Raw genomic sequence first — 26592 nt, 5'->3', positions numbered from 1 at the left:
CACAATTTCACGATCAGAAATTAATCATTTTCCCGCTTTGGTTCTGTCTAAATGAAATGCAGCATCAGTGCAGCCTTAAACTTGGTTGTTGTCATCATGACAGTGTATACATTTCATTTTCATGTGTATATATTCACTATTTCATGATTAGAAATGAATAATTTTGCAGCTCTAATGCTGCTTTGGTTCCATAAAAATGTAATCCAGCATCAGTGCAGCCTCAAACTTTTTTGTTGTCATAATGAGTGTGTATATTTCATTTTCATGACTATATATTCACAATTTCATGATCAGAAATTAATCATTTTCCCACTTTGGTTCTGTCTAAATGAAATGCAGCATTAGTGCAGCCTTAAACTTTTTTGTTGTCATAATGAGTGTGTATATTTCATTTTCATGACTATATATTCACAATTTCACGATCAGAAATTAATCATTTTCCCGCTTTGGTTCTGTCTAAATGAAATGCAGCATCAGTGCAGCCTTAAACTTGGTTGTTGTCATCATGACAGTGTATATACATTTCATTTTCATGTGTATATATTCACTATTTCATGATTAGAAATGAATAATTTTGCAGCTCTAATGCTGCTTTGGTTCCATAAAAATGAAATCCAGCATCAGTGCAGCCTCAAACTTTTTTGTTGTCATAATGAGTGTGTATATTTCATTTTCACGTGCATATATTCATCATTTCATGATTAGAAATGAATAATTTTGCAGCTCTGATGCTGCTTTGGTTCTATATAAATGAAATGCAGCATCAGCGCAGCCTCAAACTTGGTTGTTGTCATAACAATGTATATTTCATTTCCATGTGTATATATTCACAATTTCATGATTAGAAATTAATTTTGCAGCTCTGATGCTGCTTTGGTTTTGTCTAAATGAAATGCAGCATCAGTGCAGCCTTAAACTTGGTTGTTGTCATAACAGTGTATATTTCATTTCCATTTGTATATATTCACAATTTCATTATTAGAAATGAATTTTGCAGCTCTGATGCTGCTTTGATTCTGTCTAAATGAAATGCAGCTCTAAACTAGTTGTCATAACAGCAGCTTTTATATAAAATAAATTCCGAAATATATTTTCTGCAATTGAATCCCTGCGACCTGCGTAAATGCATGCATTTGTGCAGTAAACGCACCTTTTTTGCCCATGCAGGCAATATGCAACTTCTAGTCGCCTTTGCAGTTTAAAGTTAATTTAAGGAAGAGTAATTAAACGTCTAACACACTTACAAATGTATTTAATTCTCCAGAATTGACTTTATTGATAAGGTCAGCGTCTTACAGCAGTCTGCAGGGGATGAGAGAGGAGTGGTGGAACTACAAAGCGCCATTGTTTCCAGTCGAAAAGCAGAGTAATCGGACAGGAAGTCCCATGGCTGGATGCAATGTGTAGAGTGTTGTGCGTGGATGGATAACGACACACGGACACAAAGAGTAGCGATCATCTGAGCAGTGCACCAGAAGCGAAGACACCAGTTTCTGACAGCACTATCGCATCGCATTAAGCGGAAGAGCACGAATCCTCCACGCAGATCCACTGATGACATTTAAGCAGGTAATGCACGCGCATGATGATGATGACTGTTCTCTAAACCCGATTAATAACCATAGTGACACTGCTGTTATTGATGTTGACAGGCGGATGCAAGCGTCCGCTTATTTTATTATTTTGCATTTGTATTGCAAATACATTTTTGACGTTAGATATGTGTGCGCGTGCGAGCGCTCGAGGTACTCCCTGTGCTGCAGTGGCCAGTTTATAGGAACAGCATGTTTATTAAGATCACTACTTAGTAACCAATGCAAGGCAGTTTGACAGCGCAGGGAACACCCGTTTAAGATAGGCATCTTTCCCCATTTGCATCAGAGGGCATCTATCTTGTTCATTCAGCAATGATTTGCATTTGAATGGCTTTAGATTCGTTGAAGATAAGTGGTGTTCATGACTCGGTTACCGTGTGTCAATCTCTTCTCGACCTGCGTACACGTCATTGCCGTGCGATTATCGGGGTTACTAGAGTTCAGATGCGGTGCTGGGCTTTTGCCTTCAGTTTAGTTGCTGACTAGGTTTTACAAATGCACAGTAATGACCATTAGTCATGTTTTTATATCATTCTGGCACATGTGTAACTGCATTGGTCTTTAGATATTACAGACAATATTAACAACCACCAATAAAATACTACGACATATTAAAGACCAATGCAGTTATACGTGTGCCAAAATGATATAAAAACATGACTAATGGTAATAAAGGCTTTATTTGTAGTTTCAAAACCCGTTAAAAAATATATATCAGAATTGTCTTGACGGGAGCTGCACGATTCTGGATAAATTGAGAATTTTTTCTTTTCTTTTTTCAAATAGAGATCACGATTATGAATAGACAACTAAACAAAATAAGTAATTTACTAGAGTTTCTGATAAAATGTTAACTGCTGTAGTATGTTAAAAAAGTTTAATTCATTTGAACGAGTTATTTATTTATTTTTTAAATAAGTTTGAATGTATTGATTCAATGACTCGCTCATAAACGCTTAACAAAAAACGCGTTTTTTAATGAATCTTTGAATGATTCATTGACAAATACATTTTTTTAACGTCATTTGTCGCCACCTACTGGTGTAACGATGTAATTGACGCAATCGTTATTTGAAATGTCAAGTAAAGTTACTTTTAAAATGTGATTTACTCTATTTTGATCGTATATCTGAAAAATAAACTTTTATCCTAGTTCATGAGTTTGTAATCAGTGGCGTTTCAAAAAATACATGGGTGAATGAATGAAATGTTTCCCTTTTTTAGTATTTTATTTTCATTTATTGTTAGGGCCGATTATTGAATACTACAAAAAATTGTTAATGGAATATTTATATTTTACTGAGTGTAATTCATTGATACTCAAGTCTTAATGTAGACCTGTCGTTCTTTGCCAGCCATATGGAACATGCGCAATATTTTCTAATCCATGACATGCACTTTTGCCATCCCTTGATGAGCTTGTGACATTTCTTTTAATATCATGGTAAAGTGGGTAAACACAGCATTCATGTACTCCGATGGTTTGTCTGTAATATTGCTGCTGCGTGAGATCCTGCAGTAATAATCAGTCCAAAGCTGTGCGGCAGTAATGAATTGTCTGAGATGTAATTGAATCAATTATGCATGATGCTCGTTTTGATTAGAATGTACATGTATAAAGTTGTACATTATGTTTGTTTTTTTTTATTACATTTTGTTTGTTTTCCTACCATATTTTTTAAATAGAATATATATTCATTATTCTTTTGTCCCAATGGGTGTATCCATGACGCTGCTTTGTTACTGCGTTCTAACCTTACCTTTAATCCGATACAGCTTGTTAATTAAACCTAACACTATTACTTTGCACCTGAGGTAGATAACAGCGACCTCATCCACCGTCTTGATTGGGGGCATGTATTCACATTGTCGTTGGGAAACTTCGTTTATCTCGATTAGAATATGGGTCAGAGGTTTTTAGCAGTGAAGCCTTGACATTATCCTCTTAACAGCTCTCTGCATCCTTTGGACAACAAACAGAGCGTATTTATCTTCTTGCTTGTGAAAAGGGCCTGAATGAAATCTATTATAATGGCTTTGATTTTGTTTGTTTCAGCCACGGGAGTTTGTTTGTGAGGTCCACTCATCTGTTTCAGGCTAGTCAAGTCTGGGAGGTTTGAGATACAAAGGAAGTAGTGTTTTAGTGCAGAGGATAGAAACGCTATCAGTTGATGTCATCTAACACTGTAGTGGATCAGTGGTGAAAATAATTTGAATGCTAAATGCTAGTTTTACTTCAGTTGTGTGCTCATAGAAAGATTCTTTGCAAAAGTCTATATCTCACCACAGCAACCCAACTGAAAAGATCCAGAGTTTCATCCAAATCAGGGCCTGGTTTTCGGTGCGGGAATGCGCACACATTTAACCTCCCCCAATCATCTCCCCTGTAATAATCACCTACGGGGGGGATTTTTCTAAATGAATTTCAGGCCCTGCCAATGTTGTTGAATTGCTGCTGCATTGTTCGCAATGTTCACTCAAAAAATGTAATTTAGCCTCTTGTTAAATTTAATGAATTAAAATAAGCTAAAGTAACACAATTGTTTAATATTTTGTCACAACTTAATTTAATTGTGTTCAATCAACCTAATATATTTAAAACCGAAGTTTACTTAATTAATTTGTGTGAAAACTACATAAATCATTTTTGTTGACAACTAATTGGGCAGTGGATCTGTATTTCCCAGCATGCTTTGCAAGGGACTGCGTTAGGAGGGTAAATTTAGGGATTAAAGTGTTATTTTATGTGTTTTTCGGTAAATGGAAAGATGTTGTTAGTTAATGTTGGTATTTAATATTCAGTTATGTTAGAAACATTATGTTTGAATTTTGTGGTTACCATTATGCAGAAGAGTGGCGACTGTGTTTAGCTTAGGGCTGTAGGCACTCAGTTTACACTATACATGCATTAAACCTCTTTCGCAGACCTGCATAAATAATATTCAATATTACTCTGTAAAAAGTGGTTTTAATTTGATTGAACACGAGGAGCTTCTGTCATAGTCAAAATAGTTCAAATTATAATGTTGGCGATTTTAGGCAGGGCAAAAATTAAATGTAGTCAACCTGACAAAACTTTATCTAGCAGGAATGACTAAATGAATTTAAGTTCATACAACAAGATTACAATAAATCATTTCAAACAAATTAGATTTTGCTGGAAAAATGTAATTCATTTTCGTGGAAAAGTTTTCCTTAATTTAATCAAGTTAGTTCAACAGCTTTTTTTTTTTTTTGAGTGTTGGACAGGCCAGTGCTAAGGTTGTTAAAGGGATAGTTCACCCAAAACATTTTTAATGCTTTCATAATTTACTCACCCTCAAGTTGTACCAAACCTGTATGAGTTTCTTTCTTCTGTTGAACACATAAGAAGATATTTTAAAGAATGTTGGTAACCAGACTGTTGACGGTATAGCCATTGACTATTATAGTAGGAAAAATACAATGGCTACCGACAACTGTCTGATTAACCAATATTCTTTAAAATATCTTCTTTTGTGTTCAACAGAAGAAAGAAACTCATACAGGTTTGGAACAACTTGAGGGTGAGCATTTTTGGGTGAACTGTCCTTTTAATGTGCTGTGAGTTGAGGTTGAGAGGGAAGGGAAAACTGGATTGTGTAGTACAGAAAAAATATGTTTGTACAGTTGAGTCCAAACACAACTTTTGAGTTTGCTACATAAAAGTGGTCTGTTCTAGCATTCTTGCATGACTAAGAAATATATGTATGTACAGAAGAAACTTTCTAAGCCTCATAAAGTTTGGGGAAATGCAAGAATGGTTTTACCCTGTAATATTGACAGTTATGATAGTCTTAGTTTGTCCAATACAGAAATCATTTTAGAAACACTGTTTATTGCTCAATCAAGAATGTGTCCCTAATATTTATAAAAAGTATATATTTTACTATGACAAATGGCTCTATAACTTTTGGGCTATTTAATAAATGTTTTGAGATCATGTAAATAATAAAGAACTTTAGAATGGGACAGTGCATTATTAAATTGTGTGTCCCTATGTTGTTGGGTTCATAATAATATCTTAGTAATATCTTCTTTGAAAGAACATGAGGATGGGTCAACTATCCCTTTTAATAAAAAAGCGTCACAGCTTACCCTGCTCACCCCTGCTATTTCACCAGTTGTTTAAATAATTATTAGAAGTGTTTGCTTTTGTTTACATGTGTAAGACTGTCCGATAAGATTATAGATTTAGACGTCTTGAGCTGCAGTCCAGTAAGCTGCTTTGGTGCAATATGGCTCATAATGTATAGGTTTTATGCTACAAAGTCTGTAAAAGATGTCGAAGAAGGCACTTTAGCACTGGCTGTGCACAGGATGTTGGATGCATGGACTCTCTGCCAGGGTTTTCTCATTGATTACAGTACAGCAACAAAAGACTAACTCAGAACACACAAACTTATGACAAACCATAATTACCAACATTTTCACATTTTGATCCTTTGCTTCCCAAAAAAAGCCAATGCCTTCATTTATCTTTCTGGCTTTCTCTAGTTAGTACGGCTCTTTTTCTCCTTTCTGTCCTCATATTTCCCAGGTGGTCATCGCATCAGAAAGGTGATTTATTCTTTGTTCTCTTTTCCCCCTGTATACGGATGGAGGAGCACTGAGGTATTTAACCGAGACCAAGCCAAGGTCTTTCTTTTGAGAAACCTCCACAAATTCTTGTATGCAGTTATGCTGACCTGTCTGAAATTGGAAGAATTGAGGACTCTGAGTTTAATGCAGGTATACAGGGTTCACCGGGATAGTATAATCAAAGACAGATGGACACCAAGATAAAAGCAGACGGAGGATATAATGAGATAAATCAAGCAAGAGAAAGCAGAACGTATAAAAAAGGAAGCACCAAGGGCTCTGTTGTGTGATGTGTAGGCCTGTGGCACATGTGTTGTCCGTTTCTGCCAGTAATGCAGTTATGCAGCTGTGGCTTTGGGCCACAACCTGCCTGATCATCTTTGTCACCATCTCGTCTAATCTGGACTCAGGGTCTGGTCAACCTTGGATACCAAGAGCAAGTTCACAGATGTACAGTAGGCCAAGTAGAAGTTTACCCACCATGATATAACACCCACCACAAAACACCAGAACCACTACCAAAGCGTATCATGCCTCCTTCTACAAGCTCATTTAAATGCCGAAGGGTGGGCTTGTCCCTAAAGGCTCCTCCTGGTGGCTCACCACTGTCCTGTCCCACTTTGCTTAATCCCGCCCATCCCAGTCTCGCTTGAGGTTGATGTAAATGCGATGTGACATATCCAGGGTGCTGGTCCAGAGTGCTAATCATTGGTAATCTAATCCAGAGGAGATTAGACAAGAGGAGGGAACACAGGATGCTGAGAAAGGCTCTCTTTGGCTTAACAGAAGGCGGCCGCTGTGTCCACGTTGTGCTGTAAGATTGTCGCGTCTTGCTAAGGATTCGCTTACTACAACTGTGTTTGGAATTTGGGATTGCAGTTGGTAACATCCAGTTGGAGTTCAGCATTGGAACGGAAGACTTGGTCACTTTTTTTTTTTTTCGTGTGCTGATGGTGTGGTTTTGAGCGGCGCCGCCTTGTTAATGGGATCTAGTTTTGTTCCTGCTTGCATCATCATAAAAGTGCTTGTCCTTCTGCGGGATTAGCATTAGCATGTGGCTGTAGCCAGAGTCAAACCAATTCTCGCGCCTTGTTCAACTTTTTGAATTTCTGGGGCTGATATTTCCTGGGTTTCACTGACCTGTCTCCAAGCTTGTCGAGAACAGAACTGTCGGTCCGTTTTTGAACGAAACCAGAGGAGGTCGATTCAAAAGTAACCTGCTTTGAAGGTCCCATCACCAAAAGTGGAGATGCTGAACCAGGGGGCTGTGATGATATTCACAGGGGTCTGTGGGGCGTTAGTGGTCATGGCAGTGGCCTACTACGCCTACTGGTGAGTCCAGCTAATGGTTATCCACCTGCTGCTTATGTAAAGGGTTACTGGATTGAGCACAGGGAAAGGTCAAGTAAAATACTCTTTGCCTAAGTCTTTAATTTGTTAGTTTGTAGTTGCTTGCATGCCTGTCATATTTGTGGGTGTTTAGGGCACTGTGATGACCACCTGTTGCTCAGTTGTATCTAGAACAACTGAAAGATCATGTGGAGTTTCATTCTTTGTATCTTTATATTATTTGTGCATATGACTTTAAAGCTTGCGAATTTTGGCCGATTGTAAATTGTTGTGATGTATCTGAAAATTGGGCCACTGTGGAAGTTTATTTGCCATCTAAAGGCTGAAGCACAAACTTACTTCTTATTGTGTATATTTTGAGGCAGTGTTGCTCTGTGTGTTGCTTTCTCACTTTTCTTTTGCACCCCTTAAGCTTTTAAGCTTTGTAACCTTCTTTTTAGAGGCACATTTTTGGGCATCTTGGAAAAATATGGCCCCAGGCTGTCTAGTGATGCAGGCCAGACAGCTGTTTCCTCCTAAGCTGGTTGATCCCTCCATCTCTAATGCCTCCACCCTATCTCTTTTTATATTGCTGTGTAGTCCTCTTGCTACAAAGTGAATGAGGAACCAGATATAAATCACGATGCATCTAGTTTATTTTAGTTTAGGGACTGTTCGTTTTTTATTTAAGGGGCTACCGGAGGAGTTTTGAGATCTATAGTCAAAATAGACTTGCCAGCAATACATTTTTCTATGACCCTCCAAAATGATTGTGAAAAAAGGCATGACCCTCCCAGATAATTTATTGATTACTTCTATACTGGTTTGCCCTTGGTAAAGATGTCAGATAGCCATTGTTTTTTTACAACCATGACAAATGACTTGCGCCTGTTTCACACATACTCCGTTTGCAGTGCGTATGCGGTGCGTCTTTTTTTGTTAACAGGTCAGAGCTTTCACACTGCGCAATGCTGACAACTTTTTTTTTTTATAAAAGTTGCTGATAACTTCTGGATTTGAAAAAAAAAAATAGTGAGTATGTGTTTGTGGTACAGCAGCGGATCAGTTACGCAAACGCAGCATATGTGAAAGCACTATAGCGCGTGCTGCTCCTGCACCGCATACGCGTTCCACACAGAGTATGTGTGAAACAGGCGTTAACCTCTGCTTTCTCATCTTACACATCACACTCCACTGTTATGGTGGCCATTTCAGTAGATTTACTCACTAACATTGTTGTGGAAACATAATAAGCATGGAAACTAAAATATGGTAGTATCGTGCTACAGCGCAGATTCTATCAGCTGCAGTTCTGGCGCCTCAGTCCCAATACTGTACAACTCGACGTACATTCACATCACGTTAATGCAGCGGTAGAGTTACACTCACAGGACACTGCTCTTATTCACAATCACAACAGTTAATTATTTGCTTGTGCTTTAAAGCTTTGCCGGGTAAACATTTCATTGGCATTCTGTTCTGACATGATGAACTTTTTCTGAGCATGTACGCCCCGAAGCGCGCACTGTCAAACAACGCCAAACTGGATTTTTGTTGGGTCAGACCCATCTGCTAGCGATGGAAAAATATGCACAAAACAAGCCACTTTGAAATTTTGCTGTTTTCATGAATACAAAAGTTGGGTGACCCTCCCCCTAGACTAAAATAAGTTGGATGACCCTCCCCTCAACAAAGAATAAAAAGACATGACCCTCCCCTATTTTCCTCCGGTGGTCCATTCCATAAATACCGAACCCCTTAATCGTCTTAAGTTAAGTGGTATCTTTACAGTAATTACAAAAAATGTAAGATAACTATTTTACCCAAAAATGTTCCCATTTATGTTCTTTCTTCCAAAGAACACAGAAGGAGATGTTTGGCAGAATGTTAATGCTGCTTTTTTTTTTCAGTAAAATGATCAAATATATATCCTGGAATAGGAGCTGTTGAAAAAAGAAGCACACCTTCTGACCCGATTGAATGCCTTTGTATGAAAAACGGATGTATCTACATTTACACATACTCAAGCGCATAATGCATTAAGACATTCTGTAACAGGTTTGATACATTTGAAAGCTACGACTGAAAAGAACAAGTTATTTGGACCACGTATGTATGAACCCCTATTTTTTGCGGTTCCCATTCACTTACATTATATTGAAAAGTATAGCACCAGAGCACATTAATTCTTTCGGTGTTGCATGTAGAAAAATCTATTTTCTTTGGGCTTGGAAAGAGGGTGAGTAAATTATGTTGGTCTGTTAAATTATTCACTTGAAGTTATCTTAACCAGAACACATGAATTAAGTGGGTTTAGCCTGGTTGCAAAAGACTCTAAAATTGTGTAATTCACACTTGTTTCACCAAATAGTTGTTACAAATTAATGTTTCAAAATAACTTTCTTCATCCCCTTAGTCAGGGTTAATTCCCTTTTTTCAGTAGCACACTCAGTCTGACTGTTGTCTGTAGTGTTAATGATCTCAGTTGGTGGAGAAAGCGGGGTTTCTTGTTGGCTGAGCCAGTGCTCTGCTCTGACAAGTTGATCAGGTGATCCCTCAGATATCGCGGACACACTCCCCCTCACACACCTAGTGCAACTCATTAACTGGCATGAGGGGTTTTGGCATGCAGTGCACTCTGCCATTCCCTTGTTCTCAAACACACACGCGCTTTGGTGAGATTCCAAAGTTTGCTTCAAGTTCGTGCAGTGGTGGCCAGGAGGACAGAGTTCAACTCTTTCCTTTCCCACCCTCTCTCTTTTCCCGTCTTTCAGCAGTCTCTCTTGTCCATACTAAAGTCACAGTTAACTTAGCACGCTGCCAGTGGATCTTCATCTAAGGTTAGTGCTGTTTGTGCTCTGTTCGTCTCGGCTGATAGAGGAACCAAAGCATTTTGTCGGTTTAAACTTTTACTCGCTGGTCTATTTCTGCCCTCATGTTGTAACACGATTGTTTTGTGTTTGTTTGAAATGGCATTGGCAGCACATAGATTTGGCAGATTTACTATTATGCTAAATGCAAATTCACATTGACTAGATGACAGCTTAGAGATATTAGCTGGATGTATTACATTTTCTGAAGAAATGGTGAGCTACTTGCCTGTGCAAAACTTGACACAATACTAAGGTATTTTGGGTGGTTGCCTGGGGCATTGCTGTATGGTTGCTAGGTGGTCCATGACACCCAAATCTTGTCCTAATATTCTCTTCAATAGAAAGTCTCTGGTATTTAGTGTCAATACTAAATCAATACCTTAAGTGGTAAACAAGTGACCTGGCTGATTAAATGAAACAAGTGCTGTCCATAGATTTAATAATTCAATGTCAGTGTCAATGTAGTTTGCCATCATTCTTATTCTTTTTTTGTAGTTAATGCATTGTTTCTTCAAAGCATTTGCGATTCATTTGGTAGAAATTAATTGTGGAATATATGTGCATAAAGGTACAGAATGGAGGTAGATTATAAATAACACAACCACTTCCCCCATGTTTTAAGATGCTTTTTTTATTAATGTTTGCACAAAGATACCATTTATTGCATTGTTGTTTGGGTCAGGCAGAAATGTGCAAAATTTTAATATATAATAGTGAAAAGTACCTACTGGCCACAAAATGCTTCAGATGGAGACATTTTTTATCATTGTAAAGCATCATTCAAACTAGATCTTATGACTCTCCAAATCCACCATAACCTTTTTGCTTGCTGCTCGCTCACAACGGGGACTTTATTTTACACGCACAAAAACACCATCAAACAGACTGTGCTTGTCAGATAATGTTGGCCTGTAAGTATGGGCCATCGGGCAAAACTAATTAGTATTGCACTTTGTAATGCTATTAGTTATTGTAGTAGGATGGTTGACTGAACTGAACTGCTCTTTGTTATCAGAGCAGACACAGATAACACTTTATTTTAGTGTCCTAGTTGTTACAAACAGTTACTGTAGTAATAACTATAAATTGTGCATAATTACACGCAGCTAACCGTAAACCAACCCCTACTCCTATCCCTGACCCTATAGTAAGTAGATGTAGTTTTTTTTTATCATTACTCAGTACTTAAATGTATACGTACTACGTTGTAACACAGACATCTTGAAATAAAATGTAACCCAGACACATAGGCCCACTAACAGAGAAAAGGATAGTATTAATGGGGTCAGACGGGCCACCTGCAGGTTACGAGACGGCCAGTTAAAGTAGTTTGGGAACTTCATCCGCAGTATCGGATAAACCTGGAACGAGCAGAGTGACTGGTTTTCTGCATTAAGCGGCAATCCTCTCTTGTCATTTGGTTAAGCAGTGCTTTAAAAGATTATTTGGCAAATAAATTTGCTGAAACGCTTGTTTTGTTGGAGTATTTGATATTAATCCAGCGCTTTCTCTTGCAGTTGTTGTCTTGTTATCGGATTAAGCAGTGCTGGAATATAAAGCTTGATAAGCTTTCAAAATCAATTTGAAAGTGAAGACCTTTAGATCCAGTTCTGGTGTTTGTGAGAGTGACATTTCTGTACGTGACGAATCATGTTGAGATGCTGTCGTGTTATAAAAGAGTGAGAGTTGGTGGGGGTGGGTGTGGGGGGGGCGGGGGGGGGGATATGGAGCCGCAAAAACGAGGCAGTGTCAATGCGAGAGAGAGAAATTGGGAGAGAGAGAAATTGGAGGAGGTGACTGGAGCTCCTCCAATTGGGTGAGAGGGTGTGTGTTTGCGTGGGGCATGTGTAGTGCAGTTGTGTTTGCGCACTGTGCTGCTGCTTGTGGAATTTTTGGTGCCTACGGGTCTGTGGTCATGAACTCTCGCCTACTTTACGCTGGATCTTTGTATATCGGGACAGGATGTGGAAGTAAAAATAAACAGGACTAAATGTCACATTGTGACACGGCTGTATTCACGACTGTCATGAATTCTCTAAATGCGCTCTGTCTCCTTTTCTCTCAGGTCGGTGGTACTAAGTGAAGGGCCGTGTAAAAGAGGGTTGTAGAGGAGAACCCACTGTGGTGAGTTAAACATCCGTTCACAATATTGACTTGGATAACTGAGATGATTAAATGGAGGCTATTATTAAACATGAACATGAGAGAGTACCTGGATTGACTGGTACATGATTTTATTTTTAATGCAAATGCTAGTAATAACATTGATCAGTGCTAATATGCATGCAGTTGTAAGTGTGATTTTGATGTTATGTTAATATTCTGTGCATTACTGTGTCTGCTGCTTAATGAATCTGAGTAAGTTTGATTTGTTCTCTTCCAGCAGTGTGTGTGTGTGTGTGTGAGTGAGTGATTGAGCGCGTGTGTGGAAGGGGCTCTCAGTCATGGGTGTGGTGGCGTGGCTGAAGAGCCTGTTCGTACTGCAGCTCTTGATTGGCTTCGTGTTCGTTGTGAGCGGCCTCATTATCAACTTCACGCAGCTCTGCACCTGTGTGCTGTGGCCCTTCAACAAACAGCTGTACCGCAAGATCAACACCAGACTCTCCTACTCGCTATGGAGCCGTGAGTTGGTTTTGTCTCAACTGAATGTGCTGCACACATTTCGCATGTGTTTTTACAGACGTATGTTAATGCGAAGTTTGAGTTGCTTTAGTAACTGTTACTGTAGTATATAAAGAATTTGCAGATGGATAGCACTTAATGCGTTTTCTTTGTTTTTTTTAAACATTTCTCATATCACTTTAGTGTTATGCTAAGAAATTTGTTGCATTCATTTATTTGCCTTCATGAGTTTTGTAGTGCAAGGTTACTAACGAAGGAGCTAATGACATCATTCTTATAATGCAAAATTATGAGGCAATATGGTGTTGGTACTACACTTCAAACACACAGACTTTTGTACATTTAGCAGGACTGGTTTTGCATGTTACATGTATCATCAGTGTTTCAATAATGCATTAAGCACACTTTCCATGAAGGCAATACTTTGTTTATAATATAAAATATAATTTATCTAACATCTACCTTATATCTAACACCTAGGATGAAAAGTAGGTCTTTTTAAAATTACTTTTTTCTATTTCTTATTTTAGTTTAATAGGTAAAAGTTTTAACGTCTATTGCTCGAAAATAAAACCACAATGATCAGCATTTTAAATGTTTAGATGTCCAAAGTTTTCCAGCACTCAATTCAAATGTATTTGCATTTACATTTACGTTTATTCATTTAGCAGACGCTTTTATCCAGAGCAGCTTACAAATGAGAATTATATAACCCGAAGCAACTGATCCAAAGGAGGCAACAATTTGCATGCTGCTTGTCACGATACAGATCATTCTAATTCATCTAGCATCATAACACCTATTACATGTGTCAAATAATGACACTTTTGTCTTCTGTAGAGCTGCTTATAGATGAATTGAGCTGAATCAACTGAACTGACATTTTTAGAGCTGCTTTACAGCAGAACTTGAATTTGTCTCCTGTTTGATGAAGCTTGCATCATTTATTCTGTTATTTTCCTGTTTATCTATTTTGAAACAATCTGTGTTGTACAAAGGTGACGTGACTCTACTTTCCTAACAGAGTTGGTGATGTTGTTGGAGTGGTGGTCTGGCACAGATTGCACTCTGTACACCGACCAGGCCACAGTGGATAAGTTCGGTAAAGAGCACGTCATCATCATCCTCAACCACAACTATGAGATTGATTTCTTGTGTGGCTGGACCATTTGTGAGAGATTCGGCGTACTGGGGGTGAGTCCCGACGAGCAGTGAAGACAGCAGAATGAAGTGAGAAGTTGTGAAGGGTGGTGTTAGCTTTGAGGTGGTGGAATAGTCGTGTAGACCTGTCGACTTCAAATGCATCCCAACTGAAATGCAACCTCATAATGTGTGGGAAAATTGTGTTTTCCACACACGACACTTTAATTTGGATGTTATAATGTGGCTGAAATACTCCTATTAGTAAATAAAGCTTTAAATAAAAAATAAAAAACTCAAAAATGTTCACAGTTCATTGGAACTAGTATTGGGTTTCACAATGCATCGTAATACTGAAAATGTATTTATGAAAGAGCATAATTATGCTAAATACAGTATAAGACCTCTCTTATGTAGGGGTTTGGCCTGTGATGGCCATTAAACGATAACTGTGACTATAATAACATGCAGTATTATCGATGAAAAAGTCTTTACTAAAATGCATTTAAAAAATAAAAACTTGACCAAAATTTTTATTTTTGTTAAATAAATAAATAACAGTCAAAATATTACAGACTGTGGTACAACCCTCTTCTACGAGCTTTCTTGCTTGCGGTTGCCAAATATCACAGGATTAAATACCCCAATCCAAACTTTTCCTTTAAAAAGGATACATTTTCAACCATGCGCACGCGCTCTCTCTACACTGCTCAAGTGCCGCTGATGATCCAAAAATAAAAGCTGGAGTTTAGCGATCTCCATTGAGATATTCTGCTTAAAGGAGCTGTATGTAAGAAATGTATTTCAATTAATCATAAAATGGCCCTGATATGTCACTAGACATTAAGAAATCATGTTCATTTCAAATACTTATATCACGGACAACAGTAGTCCGGCCAGGATATTGTCATTTAAAAAGTGAAGTTGCAGCCCTCAACAGATGTTGATGTTGTCATGTTGTGTTTTGGCCTGATGCTCCACCCTCCACCTATCTACCAATCACGAAGTCAGTAGTGTTTCGGCATCCGGGTTGCCAGCTCAGCTCTAGTTACCACAGCTGCAGCTACAAACGTTCGTGCTGGATCCTGCAGCCTATCTGGCAACCTCGAGTCAGGGGGGAGGGGGAGGGGATACACCGCTCTACAGTAATTTGAAAGTGATTGCAGTACCAGTTTTGGCCACAATCTTACATACAGCTCCTTTAAATGAAAGTGTGTCGAAATTTGCGATCAAATCTTCTCAGTGATGAACTGTAATAAATCCGAACATGAATCTGGTTGCTGAATAAATGCACTTACGCGACTTCTGTTTGACGATAGAAAGTCTTTTATGCTGTTGTGCGATTTATAATTTTAAGCGAAATAATCAATTTAACCAATATGCAGCATGATGAAAATGTGACTAAATTTTCATTGAAAGAAACTAGACTAAAATGCCCATACGTTTAGTCGACTAAAACTTGACTAAACAAAAACATGACAAGGTTGACTATATATGATGAAAACTAAAAAGTACATTTGACACAGGAATAAGACTAAATTCAAAAAGAGCTGACAAAATTAACTCTGTTGCCCATGCAACTTGTCTAATATTCATTTAAGTTTTCATCAAAAGATTAAATAAATATATAACTTAATTATTTCAATTAATTAAATGTTTTTAAATAGTTTTAGCTTTAACACTGCTTTGTTCTATATTTAGTAATCTTGGGCTAAATCCCAAGAGATTAATTTGTTGGATGTTGGATTTAGTTGTTTTGATTGAGTGGGTGATTTGAATTCTTCTCTTCCTACCTCTCTGAATCCCTTTTTTTTTTTTTTTTTGCATTTTCTATCCTCCCTTTATTTTCATATTTCGTATCCAGAGTTCTAAGGTTCTGGCTAAACACGAACTGCTGAAAGTGCCTCTGGTTGGCTGGACGTGGTACTTCCTGGAAATAGTTTTCTGTAAGCGGAAGTGGGAGGAGGACAGGGAAACTGTCTTCAGTGGGCTGAACCGTCTCCGAGATTACCCAGAATACATGTGGGTGAGTACACTGACCGATTAGGACGCTCTAATGACCTGATAATTAAGCAGAGCTTTGACAAGTCACTAAAGTGATGTGTTCAGAGTATTTGGTCATTTGTTTATCACATTTGAAGCTAACCAGATCTCACTCTCTCACTCAATTTTGTTTATGGTTCAGAACAATTTAATACCCTCGATAGGCATATTTTAGTTAACCTTCACTTTAGATTTATTGTTTTTGTTTGTTTTTGGGGTGTTTGCATTTTTGGTTATCCTTTTTACAGTTTGCTTTAAACCATGCAATGTTGCAGTTTCTAATAAAATTACTTGGCAAACCCAATTCACATTTGAAACGTAGTGTTACTTTTGCTCAGTAAATGTGCATTGACACATTTAACCAAGGCTCAGAAATTGCAAATAAATAAATAACAGAAATTGCAAAGTAAAACTTTCCCCCTTTTTTTTCTCTTTTAAAGGCTATAAAAAGCACTATATTATAATTATAAAACCTAATTAGAGGCACATGGCCATGTCTTAATTCTTCATTTATGATTCCTGGCATTCTTGTTTGGATTATGTAGTTTAGTGGGTTTATGTATTTATGAATTCATTCTATTATATACCAACGATTATACAGGAAACAGGAAACACTACCAGGTATGGCCCACCTACTCCCCTGTGACCAAATACCTAGAAATGTATACCTAAAATAAAAAATAAAAGGCAAACATTTTCTGTACTTACAAATATTATATACACTACACATATACAAATTTAAATAGGATTTAAATAGGCAAATGCTTAAGAGTTTATGATTGGATCATTATTGCAGAGATTATTATGTTTCTAGCATGTTATATATTTTGGCAACAGTTCTTCTAACCCTAATCGATGGAGTGTGTATCTTTTCAGTTCTTAAACAACCATGCATGAAGACATATCATATCCATATTCCAGGATGACAATGTCAAGACTCATCCACTTAAATTGTGAAGGAATGGTTGGGAGTGAGCATGAAGAATCATTTTCACACATGAATAGTCCAGACCTTAAATTCAAAGTCTTTGGGATGTGCTGGAGGAGACTTTACAGAGTGCTGGACTCTTGCAATGTCAATTCAAGATCTTGACCAAAAATGTATGCTCCTCTTGATGGAAATAACATCACAACATTTATTTCCATCAAGAACTGTTGCCAAATATATATCATGCTAGAAACATAATAATCACTGCAATAATGATCCAATCATAGACTCTTAAAGTACCCCTGCAATCAATATTTGTATCCCTAAAACTCATCTTAGTTCACCAAAATGACATATTTAACCTGTTAGCCAGCAACCCCACTTTTGAAAAATCCCCAGAAATGTCATACCCAAACTAAAACAGATACAGTTCATGAACCCTTTGCACTAAAAGCACAGGTATGATCTAATTTGAAAGCTGACACTTGGCAGTTTATTGTAAATTTAGAAGTAATTATTGTCATAATGAAAAAAATAGTTATAAATAGCTTCAAAGTTTTGTAAAGTTATTAGAAATGTATTTTTATGAAATATCTTCATGAAAATAAAATTTGAGTTAGCATTGTATCAATCTAGAAATGCACTACAGCTAAAGCCACATGTCTGACCATGTTATATTTAAAATCTGAAGAGAAGTCTAAAACTCTGTATTTAGTTAAATGTTTTTCAAGATCATGTCTATGACTTTATTTTGATAAGACTCTAAAATGCAAACTGAAACTGTTGTTTATTGTCATCTTCTAAGCATCCATTCAGTCTATTGTCTCTATTATTTTGTGGTGCAAACGAGCCCCATTAAGTCTCAGTCTCCCCTGCGCACATTCACACCTCTCTGGCCTGGTTATGGCTCTAAATATTATTTTCTTTTGTTTTCATTATAATTACTAACGACTGGCTATTTACGCTGTTTCAATCCCTAATTTCTTTTGTCAAAGTTCTCACTTCACATTTGAAACTGTTTCAAATGCCCTTCTTGAAAAAAGAAACATTTCAGTAAGCATTCCTATTTAAACATTTTCATAAAAATAACAGCTAGGTGGCAGGTGCATCTTAGGGCTAGCTAGCATGTTAGCTTAGCTCACCATCAATACACAACAATTTATGAGATTAAAACCATGTTTTTGCTCCAAACTTACTTTGTAACGCAAGTTCTGACAGAAAATATATTATTTTATAGTATTCTGCATGATGATAAAGTCTATATCGATTAGCATTACATTAGAAATATAATCTATTATTATGAAAATACCTGACATGGCTCGAAGAACACAATCATGTTTATTGTCTCCAAAACATCTTTATCTGCATGTTACAGCGATCTCTGGGAGCTTTGTTTATGTCAGGGAGTTCCTGGAATGTCACATGATTTGTCTCATCTTCATGTGTTCCATGTACGGACTAAATGTGCATAGGGCGCCCTCATGCTGCCGGGCAGTACATCAGAGTATCCAGCGCTCATAATGATTGATGTTTTTTCCTTGAAAAAAAATTCTTCATGCCTTAAAGTAGCTTGAATGTAACTTTACATTTAGTATACGCGGTTCTATGAATATGCAAATTATCCCTGCCTCCACTCACTCACACCTGCTCAGAGATCCACTCGTTGATGATCACTTATTGACGTGATTGGTTACAAGGTAGTTTGTGACGTCAGAAACACCAGCGATCGTGTTTTTGAGACTGTCTTTGGTTCAGTGCCGTTTTAAGGAGAAAATACTCAGCAATGGTGTCGACTTATGAATTTTCACATGGTTTGTCTTAAAGCATATTAAAAACCCCACATAGACATAAACAACATTAAAAGCTTGATTTACACCACAGGGGGACTTTAAGCATTTACATATTTAAATCCCAACAGCGACTTTCTTTTATGGCTGGGCAGTGTATGTTTGTATATATACGTCAGTGTATCTCCAGCGGTGAGGTCACTTATGACGTGGTCCGATTGGAAGTTTCCGTTGGCAGAGATTACGAAGTGATAGGATTACTCTATTTAACACTGACCTAAGAGTAACAATCCTCTGGTGTGTGTGTGTGTGTTTGGCAGTTCCTGCTGTACTGTGAAGGAACGAGGTTTACAGAAAAGAAGCATCAGATAAGCATGCAGGTGGCTGAGAGTAAGGGTCTTCCAAAACTGAAGTACCACCTGCTGCCCCGCACTAAAGGATTCACCACTACACTGCAATGCCTGAAGGGAACAGGTCAGACGAACGCTTCCACACACTCCATCACTGTCATAGAGATACTGTTTACACAGAGCTACTATGTGTTACCCTGTTAAAAGAGTTCATTGCTTCCTGGGTTGAGTGATGGGCACCAGGACATGAGTTAAGAAAATCCAAGTGTCCCTAAAGTGTCCCAACTGAGAATGCTCTAAACCACAAATGTGCTCAACAAATGTGTTTTCTGGATCTGTAAATACTAATGTTCAAGTATTCCTAGAATTTACGCGTTCCCAGAAAGCTCTTTAACACGTTGACATAAGAAAATTCCACCTCAGTGATCTCGAGACTCTTATGTCTGTCACATGCGTCCTAAATATAGGCTGTGAGTGTAGACTATATTTTTAGCTATACACTGTCGTTCAAAGGTTGCTCACTAAGGCTGCATTTGTTTCATTAAAATTGTAATATGAGTTTTCTGCATCATTACTCCAGTCTTCAGTGTCACATGATCCTTCAGAAATCATTCTAATATGCTGATTTGCTGCTGAGAAACATTTATTATTATTATCAATGTTGAAAACAGCTGCTTAATATTTTTGTGAAAACCTTGATGCACTTTTGATCAATTTAATACAGCCTTGCTGAATAGAAATATTAATTTCTTTGTAAAAAAAAAAAAAAAAAAAAAAAAATCTTACTGACCCCCAACTTTTGAATGTTGTGTAAATAAGAAGCATAAATCATTGGGGTCCAGTATTATTTTTGTTTGAGTGTATCTCCTCTTTTTAGGTATGAAGCAATGTCATGTCATCAATACACGTCATAATATGATGCTTATTACAATTGTTTATGTTTGATGCATGTGTGATATTGGGATTTTGTTCCATGATCCATTCTAATTCTTCAGTAATTACTTTTATTTGACGTCACTTGCAAATTGCTTGTTTCAATATTTTCTTCCTCTAATGAGTTGACTGAAATGGATTTGTGAGCTTGTTTTGAATACAGATGGGGCATTATGAATATGTGCAGCCACGCTGCACTGGTTTTCATACCAATTATACTCAATTTATACTCTCTTGAGCTTCTTCCCCTCTTATCCTGCCATGAATACTATGCAGTGCTCTCAATCTTTAATTACATTAGAAACGTTATTTACTTTAAAGGAGTTGCAAAAAATTGCCATTCATTGCTCACCTTCATTTCCAAACCTAATTTTTAAACTTTTAAACTTTTTTTCCTCTGTGGAACACAAAAGAAGATATTTTTGAAGAATGCTGATAACAGTTTTGGTGACCATTGACTTCCATTGTATGAACAAAAACACATAAGAATGAGGGAATAATGACAGAATTTTAATTTTTGTTCAAAAATTCCATTACGTCACATCAGAATGTATTTGTCCTGTTTCAACAGTAAAAGCTGTGTACGATGTCACGCTGAACTTCAAAGACAAACAGAACCCAACCCTGCTGGGAATTGTTAGCGGGAAGAAATACAAAGCAGACCTGAGCGTCAGGTAAGATCATTTCATTCATTCATTTTAATTGGGTATAATAGATTAGCTTCTTTACTTGAATAATCTGAGATTTTAACTGAGGGTGGACATATCAAGATGAATGACTGTGAGTCCAAGATTTTCATTCACAAAGTTTGGAATGTTTTTTTTTTTTATCTTACTGCTGGCCTGAGATCTCCTTAAATATTTGGATAAAGGTTGTAATAGGATCTGCGCCTTGTTATTAAAGGAATAGTTCACTTCAAAATGAAAATTGTCATCATTTACTCACCCTCAAGTTGTATCAAACCTGTATGAATTTCTGTCTTCTGCTGAACACAAAAGAAGATATTTTGAAGAATGTCGGTAACCAGACAGTTGATGGACCCCATTGACTTCCATAGTGTTGTTTTTGAACGACGAATTATTATTTTTTCCGAAGTGTTGACAACTTAGTGTTAACTAATAATTGTTGCAAACTGGTACTACCAACAAAATATTAGTGCATTCCTGGAAATGGGCGTCGTTACACTACATCCTTATGCATTGCTTTCTGCCAGGACTTTAACGGGCTTTTCCCAAATCACGGAAGTGACCTCGACGTCCGGGTTAGCAATAGCATGAGCCGTCAGGCAAGTGTTATTTAAATAAACTCCTGATGTACTTACAAACTTTCCAATGCCTCGTTTTATGAGTACAGAACCTATTTGTACTACTGTAGAAGTTTGGTACCATTCTGGGCATTATTAGTGGGGTAATTTACAAGATTCATCATAGGATCCATTAGCGCAGTGATCTCAAACTCAATTCCTGGAGGGCCACAGCTCTGCACAGTTTAGCTCCAACCAGCTCCAACTCACACCTGCAAGGAAGTTTCTAGTAATCCTGAAGACCTTGATTAGCTGGATCAGGTGTGTTTGATTAGGGTTGGAGCAAAACTGTGCAGAGCTGTGGCCCTCCAGGAATTGAGTTTGAGATCACTGCATTAGCGCCTGCACTAAGCCATCCGGCTGATATCTCTAAATAAGCTGTAACTTTAATAATGTTCGACCAAGGGAAAAAAGGCTTCTGGGGGGGGGGGTTTGGCTCGAGATCATGGTGCAAAGGACCCTAGGTTGATTTTACTCCAAACCATCCCTTTAACCGAGTTGTCCTGCATGTGGTTACAGCGCCCTCTATTGGTGTGTTTTATGTGCTGCTCTGACCCCTCACTGTTCTATCCGCAGGCGCTTCCCTGTGGAGGAGATTCCTGATGATGAAAAGGAGTGTGCTAATTGGTTACACAAGCTCTATCAAGAGAAGGTATGAAGCTAAATCTTTAAAAACCTAGTTCAAATATATAGTTTTATATAAACATGTTTGAAACACAACCCTCTCCTTCAAGGATGCATTACAAGAGCACTATGAGAAGGAGGGCAGTTACCCCGGCCCCACCATCATACCCAAACGTCGGATTTGGACTCTGCTGAACTTCCTGTTCTGGGCTACTCTCCTGCTTTCTCCGCTTATTAACTTTGCCTGGGATGTCTTTGTCAGCGGCTCTCCCCTCCTCATCATTGGCTTCATGATCTTCCTCATTGTCGGTCAGTTGTTGTTTTCTTACTGTGATATATGTTTGTTTTAAAACATTTTATTACAGGATAACTTTTACTTGATTACTGGTTTAATTCTGTTGTTTAATTTAATTTTTTTTTCTTGTCTTTGTTGTAAAGCGCTTTGAAAAAGCTACTTTTATAGGCACTATTTAAAACAAAGCTATCATTATTATTGTAGCTTATTTATAAATCCCCATGAATTAAAATGATTAATCCATATCTGATAGCTTAGAGATCTGTGTGCTGGTGTACACTTAGATGATAAAAATAACTTTCGGTGCAAATACATATTTAAACTGAACTATCTGCTGATTTTGTTTAAATAAGTGATGCACCAAAATCATTTTTTACCAAAACAGTGAAATTATTCATTTTGCTGAACATCAAAACCAAAAATAAAGTTTGGGTAATTATTAATTATAATTTGGTTATTTTTGGGTTAACTCATTATGCTGTTCAGGTTGTAGTGTTCTCAGTTGAGACATTTAAATCAGTCGTAGTGTATATACTACGATACACTGGTGGGTTTTTTTTTTGTTTAAAAAAAAAGTATTTTATGTTCATCAAGGCTGCATTTATTTGATGAAAAATACAGCAAAAACCTTAATATTGTGAAATATTATTACAATTAAAAATAACTCTTTTCTATTTGAATATGTATTAAAATGTCATTTATTCCTGTGATGTCAAAGCTGAATTTTCAGCATCATTACTCCAGTCTTCAGTGTCACATGATCCTTCAGACAGAAATCAGTCTAATATGCTGATTACCTGTTGTAGTTTTTTATTTATTTTAAAAATTGTTTCATTTGCCGTAATTACGGTGCATCACTAGTTCATCACAAGTGATGTAAAAAAAAAAAAAAAATTCCAATAAAATGTTATATAGAATGATAATGTCCCTTTCCTCTAAATTATAAATATGCCTTTGCCTAGCAATAATCAAGATTCGTCTCTTTTTCCTCAGATTATTAAAATGATTTTTTTAAAATATTTACTTGAATACCTCTCCCACACATTTATTGATTGGGTGGTTTTGCCATGTTTGAGAATGGCGTGAACTAAAAGCTATTGACTATTTGGTAACGCTTTAGTTTTGGGTCCAATTCTCACTATTAACTAGTTGCTTATTAGCACACATGTTACTAGAATATTGGCTGTTTATTATTACTTATAAAGCACATATTAATGCCTTATTCTGAATGACGATATTCTACATCCCTTACCTAACCCAATACCTAAATTTAATAACTTCCTTACTAACTATTAATAAGCAGCGATTAGGAGTTTATTGTGGCAAAAGTCGTAGTTAATATTGAGAATTGAACCCTAATCTAAAGTGTGACCAACTATTTTTATTCACATCTTTTTACTTGGTGAAAAGAAATAGAAATGTTGTGTGTAAACTTTCTTCTTATAACCTTAGGAGATCGTACTGAAGACGTTGTGAGTTGGTAATATGATGGTAATGTAATTACGAAGATGCAATGTTGTAGTTACGTTGTCAATTAGCAAGTCATGAAATTACCAAAAAGTACCAATAAATTACGTAACTAATGCATCGTGTGTTCGCTGGGAAGGATTTGCATGCAGGTATGAATGTTAAGTAAAGTGGGCGTGTTAACCATTTTTGAGAAATATATCAGCTTGGTTCAAACTCCTAAAAATTTGGGTTGCGGATTAATGACCATGGGAAAATGTGGGTCCCATGGCCAAACCAGTTGAGATCCACAGGGGTATGGCATCAGTTAATGAGTTCTGGATGAGGGATAGAGTTGAGTGCACTAGTTATAGTTCTTTATCCCTGTCACTGTTTCTCTCTTCGCAGCTTCTGTAGCAGTTCGCCGGCTCATTGGAGTAACCGAAGTAAACAAGACCGGATCCAGCTACGGCAACGTAGAGGCCAAGAAGGACAACTAAACATTTTCATCGTGTCAACACCATGTGGCCACTGTAACGCTCACCCTACGGTCCAGCCTCAGGCACAGAGCTGCCCTGTGTGCAGTTATCCTTCTTTTTACAAAAAAAAATCTAATAAAAAAAAAGAATAAAAAAATGAATGAAATATTAAAAATCTCTTCAATGCAGCATTGGGAGGTATATAGGGTTATAACTATAGATCTAACTTAAACACGCTAGTCTAAAAACATTATGATAATTTTTATGAACCAACTAAATGGGAAATAGAGGAGAAGAAACGCTCCTCAGCTGCGGATCGATGCCGATATGCTGGTCTCCTCCGGCAGAGAAAGATGAGATGACCTAGAGAGACCAACCGCTGATTCTAGTCACCCTATCAGTGACTTTTCCCTCCTGTTTAGCCCCGCCCATTTTCCCAAACAAGTCCACTTGCTATCCTAGTTCACTATTAATATTTATCATCTCCGGAAGTGCTTTGTAACACTTCCTCCTCTGCATTTACACTATCAGCACCTCCATATCAGTAGCCGTTTCTTCGCAACGTTTCTCTTTGGATCTTCACATGAAGAGTCACTCGAACTGATTTTCTATGCTCAGAATTTCACGTTACGGGCCGGCAGAGCATGCTGCACTGAAGAAGACAAACAGCCCAGCCAATCAGAGATGAGATGGTCATGTCAGTCCCTAACTAACAAATGAACTGCTGTAGATCTTTTGCCGGGTCTATTGCAGCTGGAGTGACATTGGTGGAAACTGTTAGACGACCAACTTGACGTTAATAGAAATGGATTGAGCTAAGGAAAAGCATGTCTTCTGTAACTTTACCTTTTCACAATGGTGTCTTATCCCACTCCATCACCATTGCATTACTGGGTATACTGAAGAAGCAATACATGTTTTCTACCAATGTACTCCTATATATAGAGCAGGGGTGTCCAGACTCAGTCCAGGAGGGCTTCTGTTCTGTAGACTTTAGCTCTAACTAGCTGAACCCTGCAGGACAGTGGCCCTCAGAAGCAGTCCTGACCTAGGGCACCTCTTTAGTCAATTTTGTCCAAATAATTAAAGGCCCGTGCACTGAGATTAATTTCCCCACCATCTCTAGTCATGTGTAACTAATGAAATATAGTGGTTAAAGAGTGAGATGCTGAGAGTAGCTGAATGACCAAGAAGAAAACAATCAGTTCTGTCAATAAACAAAGATTGTGAAACCTGTTTAGTGTGATCTAATGACACTAATGGTTTGTAAATAAACTTTAGAGGTTTCTTCTTGACCCAAACCTATCTCATTTAGATGAATGCACCCCCACCCACCCCCCTTTCAATGTGCAACTTTCATGGCGGAACAGGAAACGACCCATGCAAGCCTTAACGGAGCAGAACAGTGCAGCTTCTGTGGTGTGTGCTTGGACAGTCCCGTGTGGTTGTGGTTCTCACATATTGTGCAGGTTTGCTGGTCCTCAAATCATCCGTCACTGTGAGATTACACAACATTCATGTAGGGATTTGAAGATGTGAAATTCATAAGATCTGTGGAAGATCTGCGTGACACAAGTGTAGCCGATGTGGTTTATAATTTCGGTCAAAGACCAAAGTTCATGAAACTAAAATATGGATGTACCAGGTTTAGTTTTTACCTGGTTGGAGGAATAGCGAGCTGACGTATTTTTATTTTCACCAGTTAATGCTGAGAGACTGAATTTATTAATTTGACAGAAAGCAGTGATTTGCCACAGCTAAGTTTAGAACGTTTTTTTAGGAGATGATGCCGTTCATGTATCTGATTGGTTTGCGTTAAAAAAACAAAAACATGTAATAAATGGTTGAGATTTCAGAGTAAGCTTGCTGATCTGGGATCATTGATTGTAGTTAAGACCACTACGGACAGGATAGGACTCTGAACCAAGATCAGTTCCTGTGCTCTAATACTGTTAATGAATGTGTTACCTGATCTGAGGCCAGAATTACCTCTGCTTGTAATAAATGTTGCTACTATATACTGCAGTGTCGGACTGACGAGATTGAGTTTGTAAAGTACAGACTAAATGGCCGACTGCTAAACAATATAGAGAGTGTTTCTGACTTGCATTTAAGTTAAATCTCTTCTTGAAAAAGGCGGTATGTGAACGGAGGCTGAGTAGAACTAGAATTTTAGTCTGTTAAAATCACCAACTTTTTTTGTATTTTCTTCCAGATTAATTAAAGCATTCAGTGTATGATTGGAA

General features: G+C 37.6%; 1 protein-coding gene across 5 annotated transcripts; it reads left to right on the top strand.

Moving 5' to 3' along the window:
- Nucleotides 1–1306: 1306 nt before the first annotated feature.
- On the top strand, nt 1307–26592 carry agpat3 (1-acylglycerol-3-phosphate O-acyltransferase 3). Of its 5 annotated transcripts, none has more exons than XM_084402852.1 (10): nt 1307–1569; nt 12462–12520; nt 12780–13018; nt 14043–14212; nt 16023–16184; nt 19237–19390; nt 20771–20873; nt 22079–22154; nt 22237–22435; nt 24276–26592. In XM_084402852.1, exons 3-10 carry the CDS (start codon nt 12841–12843, stop codon nt 24365–24367), a joined length of 1134 nt encoding a protein of 377 aa, XP_084258978.1. In that variant the 5' UTR covers nt 1307–1569; nt 12462–12520; nt 12780–12840; the 3' UTR covers nt 24368–26592. The 5 variants fall into 5 exon arrangements, with proteins under 5 accessions (XP_084258978.1, XP_084258981.1, XP_084258979.1 ...); XM_084402855.1 differs by having other exon boundaries at nt 1364–1569; nt 12783–13018; XM_084402853.1 differs by lacking the exon at nt 1307–1569 and adding an exon at nt 10115–10363.

This window comes from Rutilus rutilus (assembly GCF_951802725.1).
Source record: "Rutilus rutilus genome assembly, chromosome: 2".
NCBI classification, from domain to species: domain Eukaryota; kingdom Metazoa; phylum Chordata; class Actinopteri; order Cypriniformes; family Leuciscidae; genus Rutilus; species Rutilus rutilus.
Note: the sequence above shows the minus strand (reverse complement) of the source record. Positions and strands in the feature narration are given on the sequence as shown.

Coding starts and splice junctions, on each gene's coding strand:
- agpat3 (XM_084402852.1), top strand. CDS start 12,841: ATGGGTGTGGTGGCGTGGCTGAAGAGCCTGTTCGTACTGCAGCTCTTG. Junction 16,185..19,236: donor ATTACCCAGAATACATGTGG/GTGAGTACACTG, acceptor TGTGTTTGGCAG/TTCCTGCTGTACTGTGAAGG. Junction 20,874..22,078: donor AAAGCAGACCTGAGCGTCAG/GTAAGATCATTT, acceptor TTCTATCCGCAG/GCGCTTCCCTGTGGAGGAGA.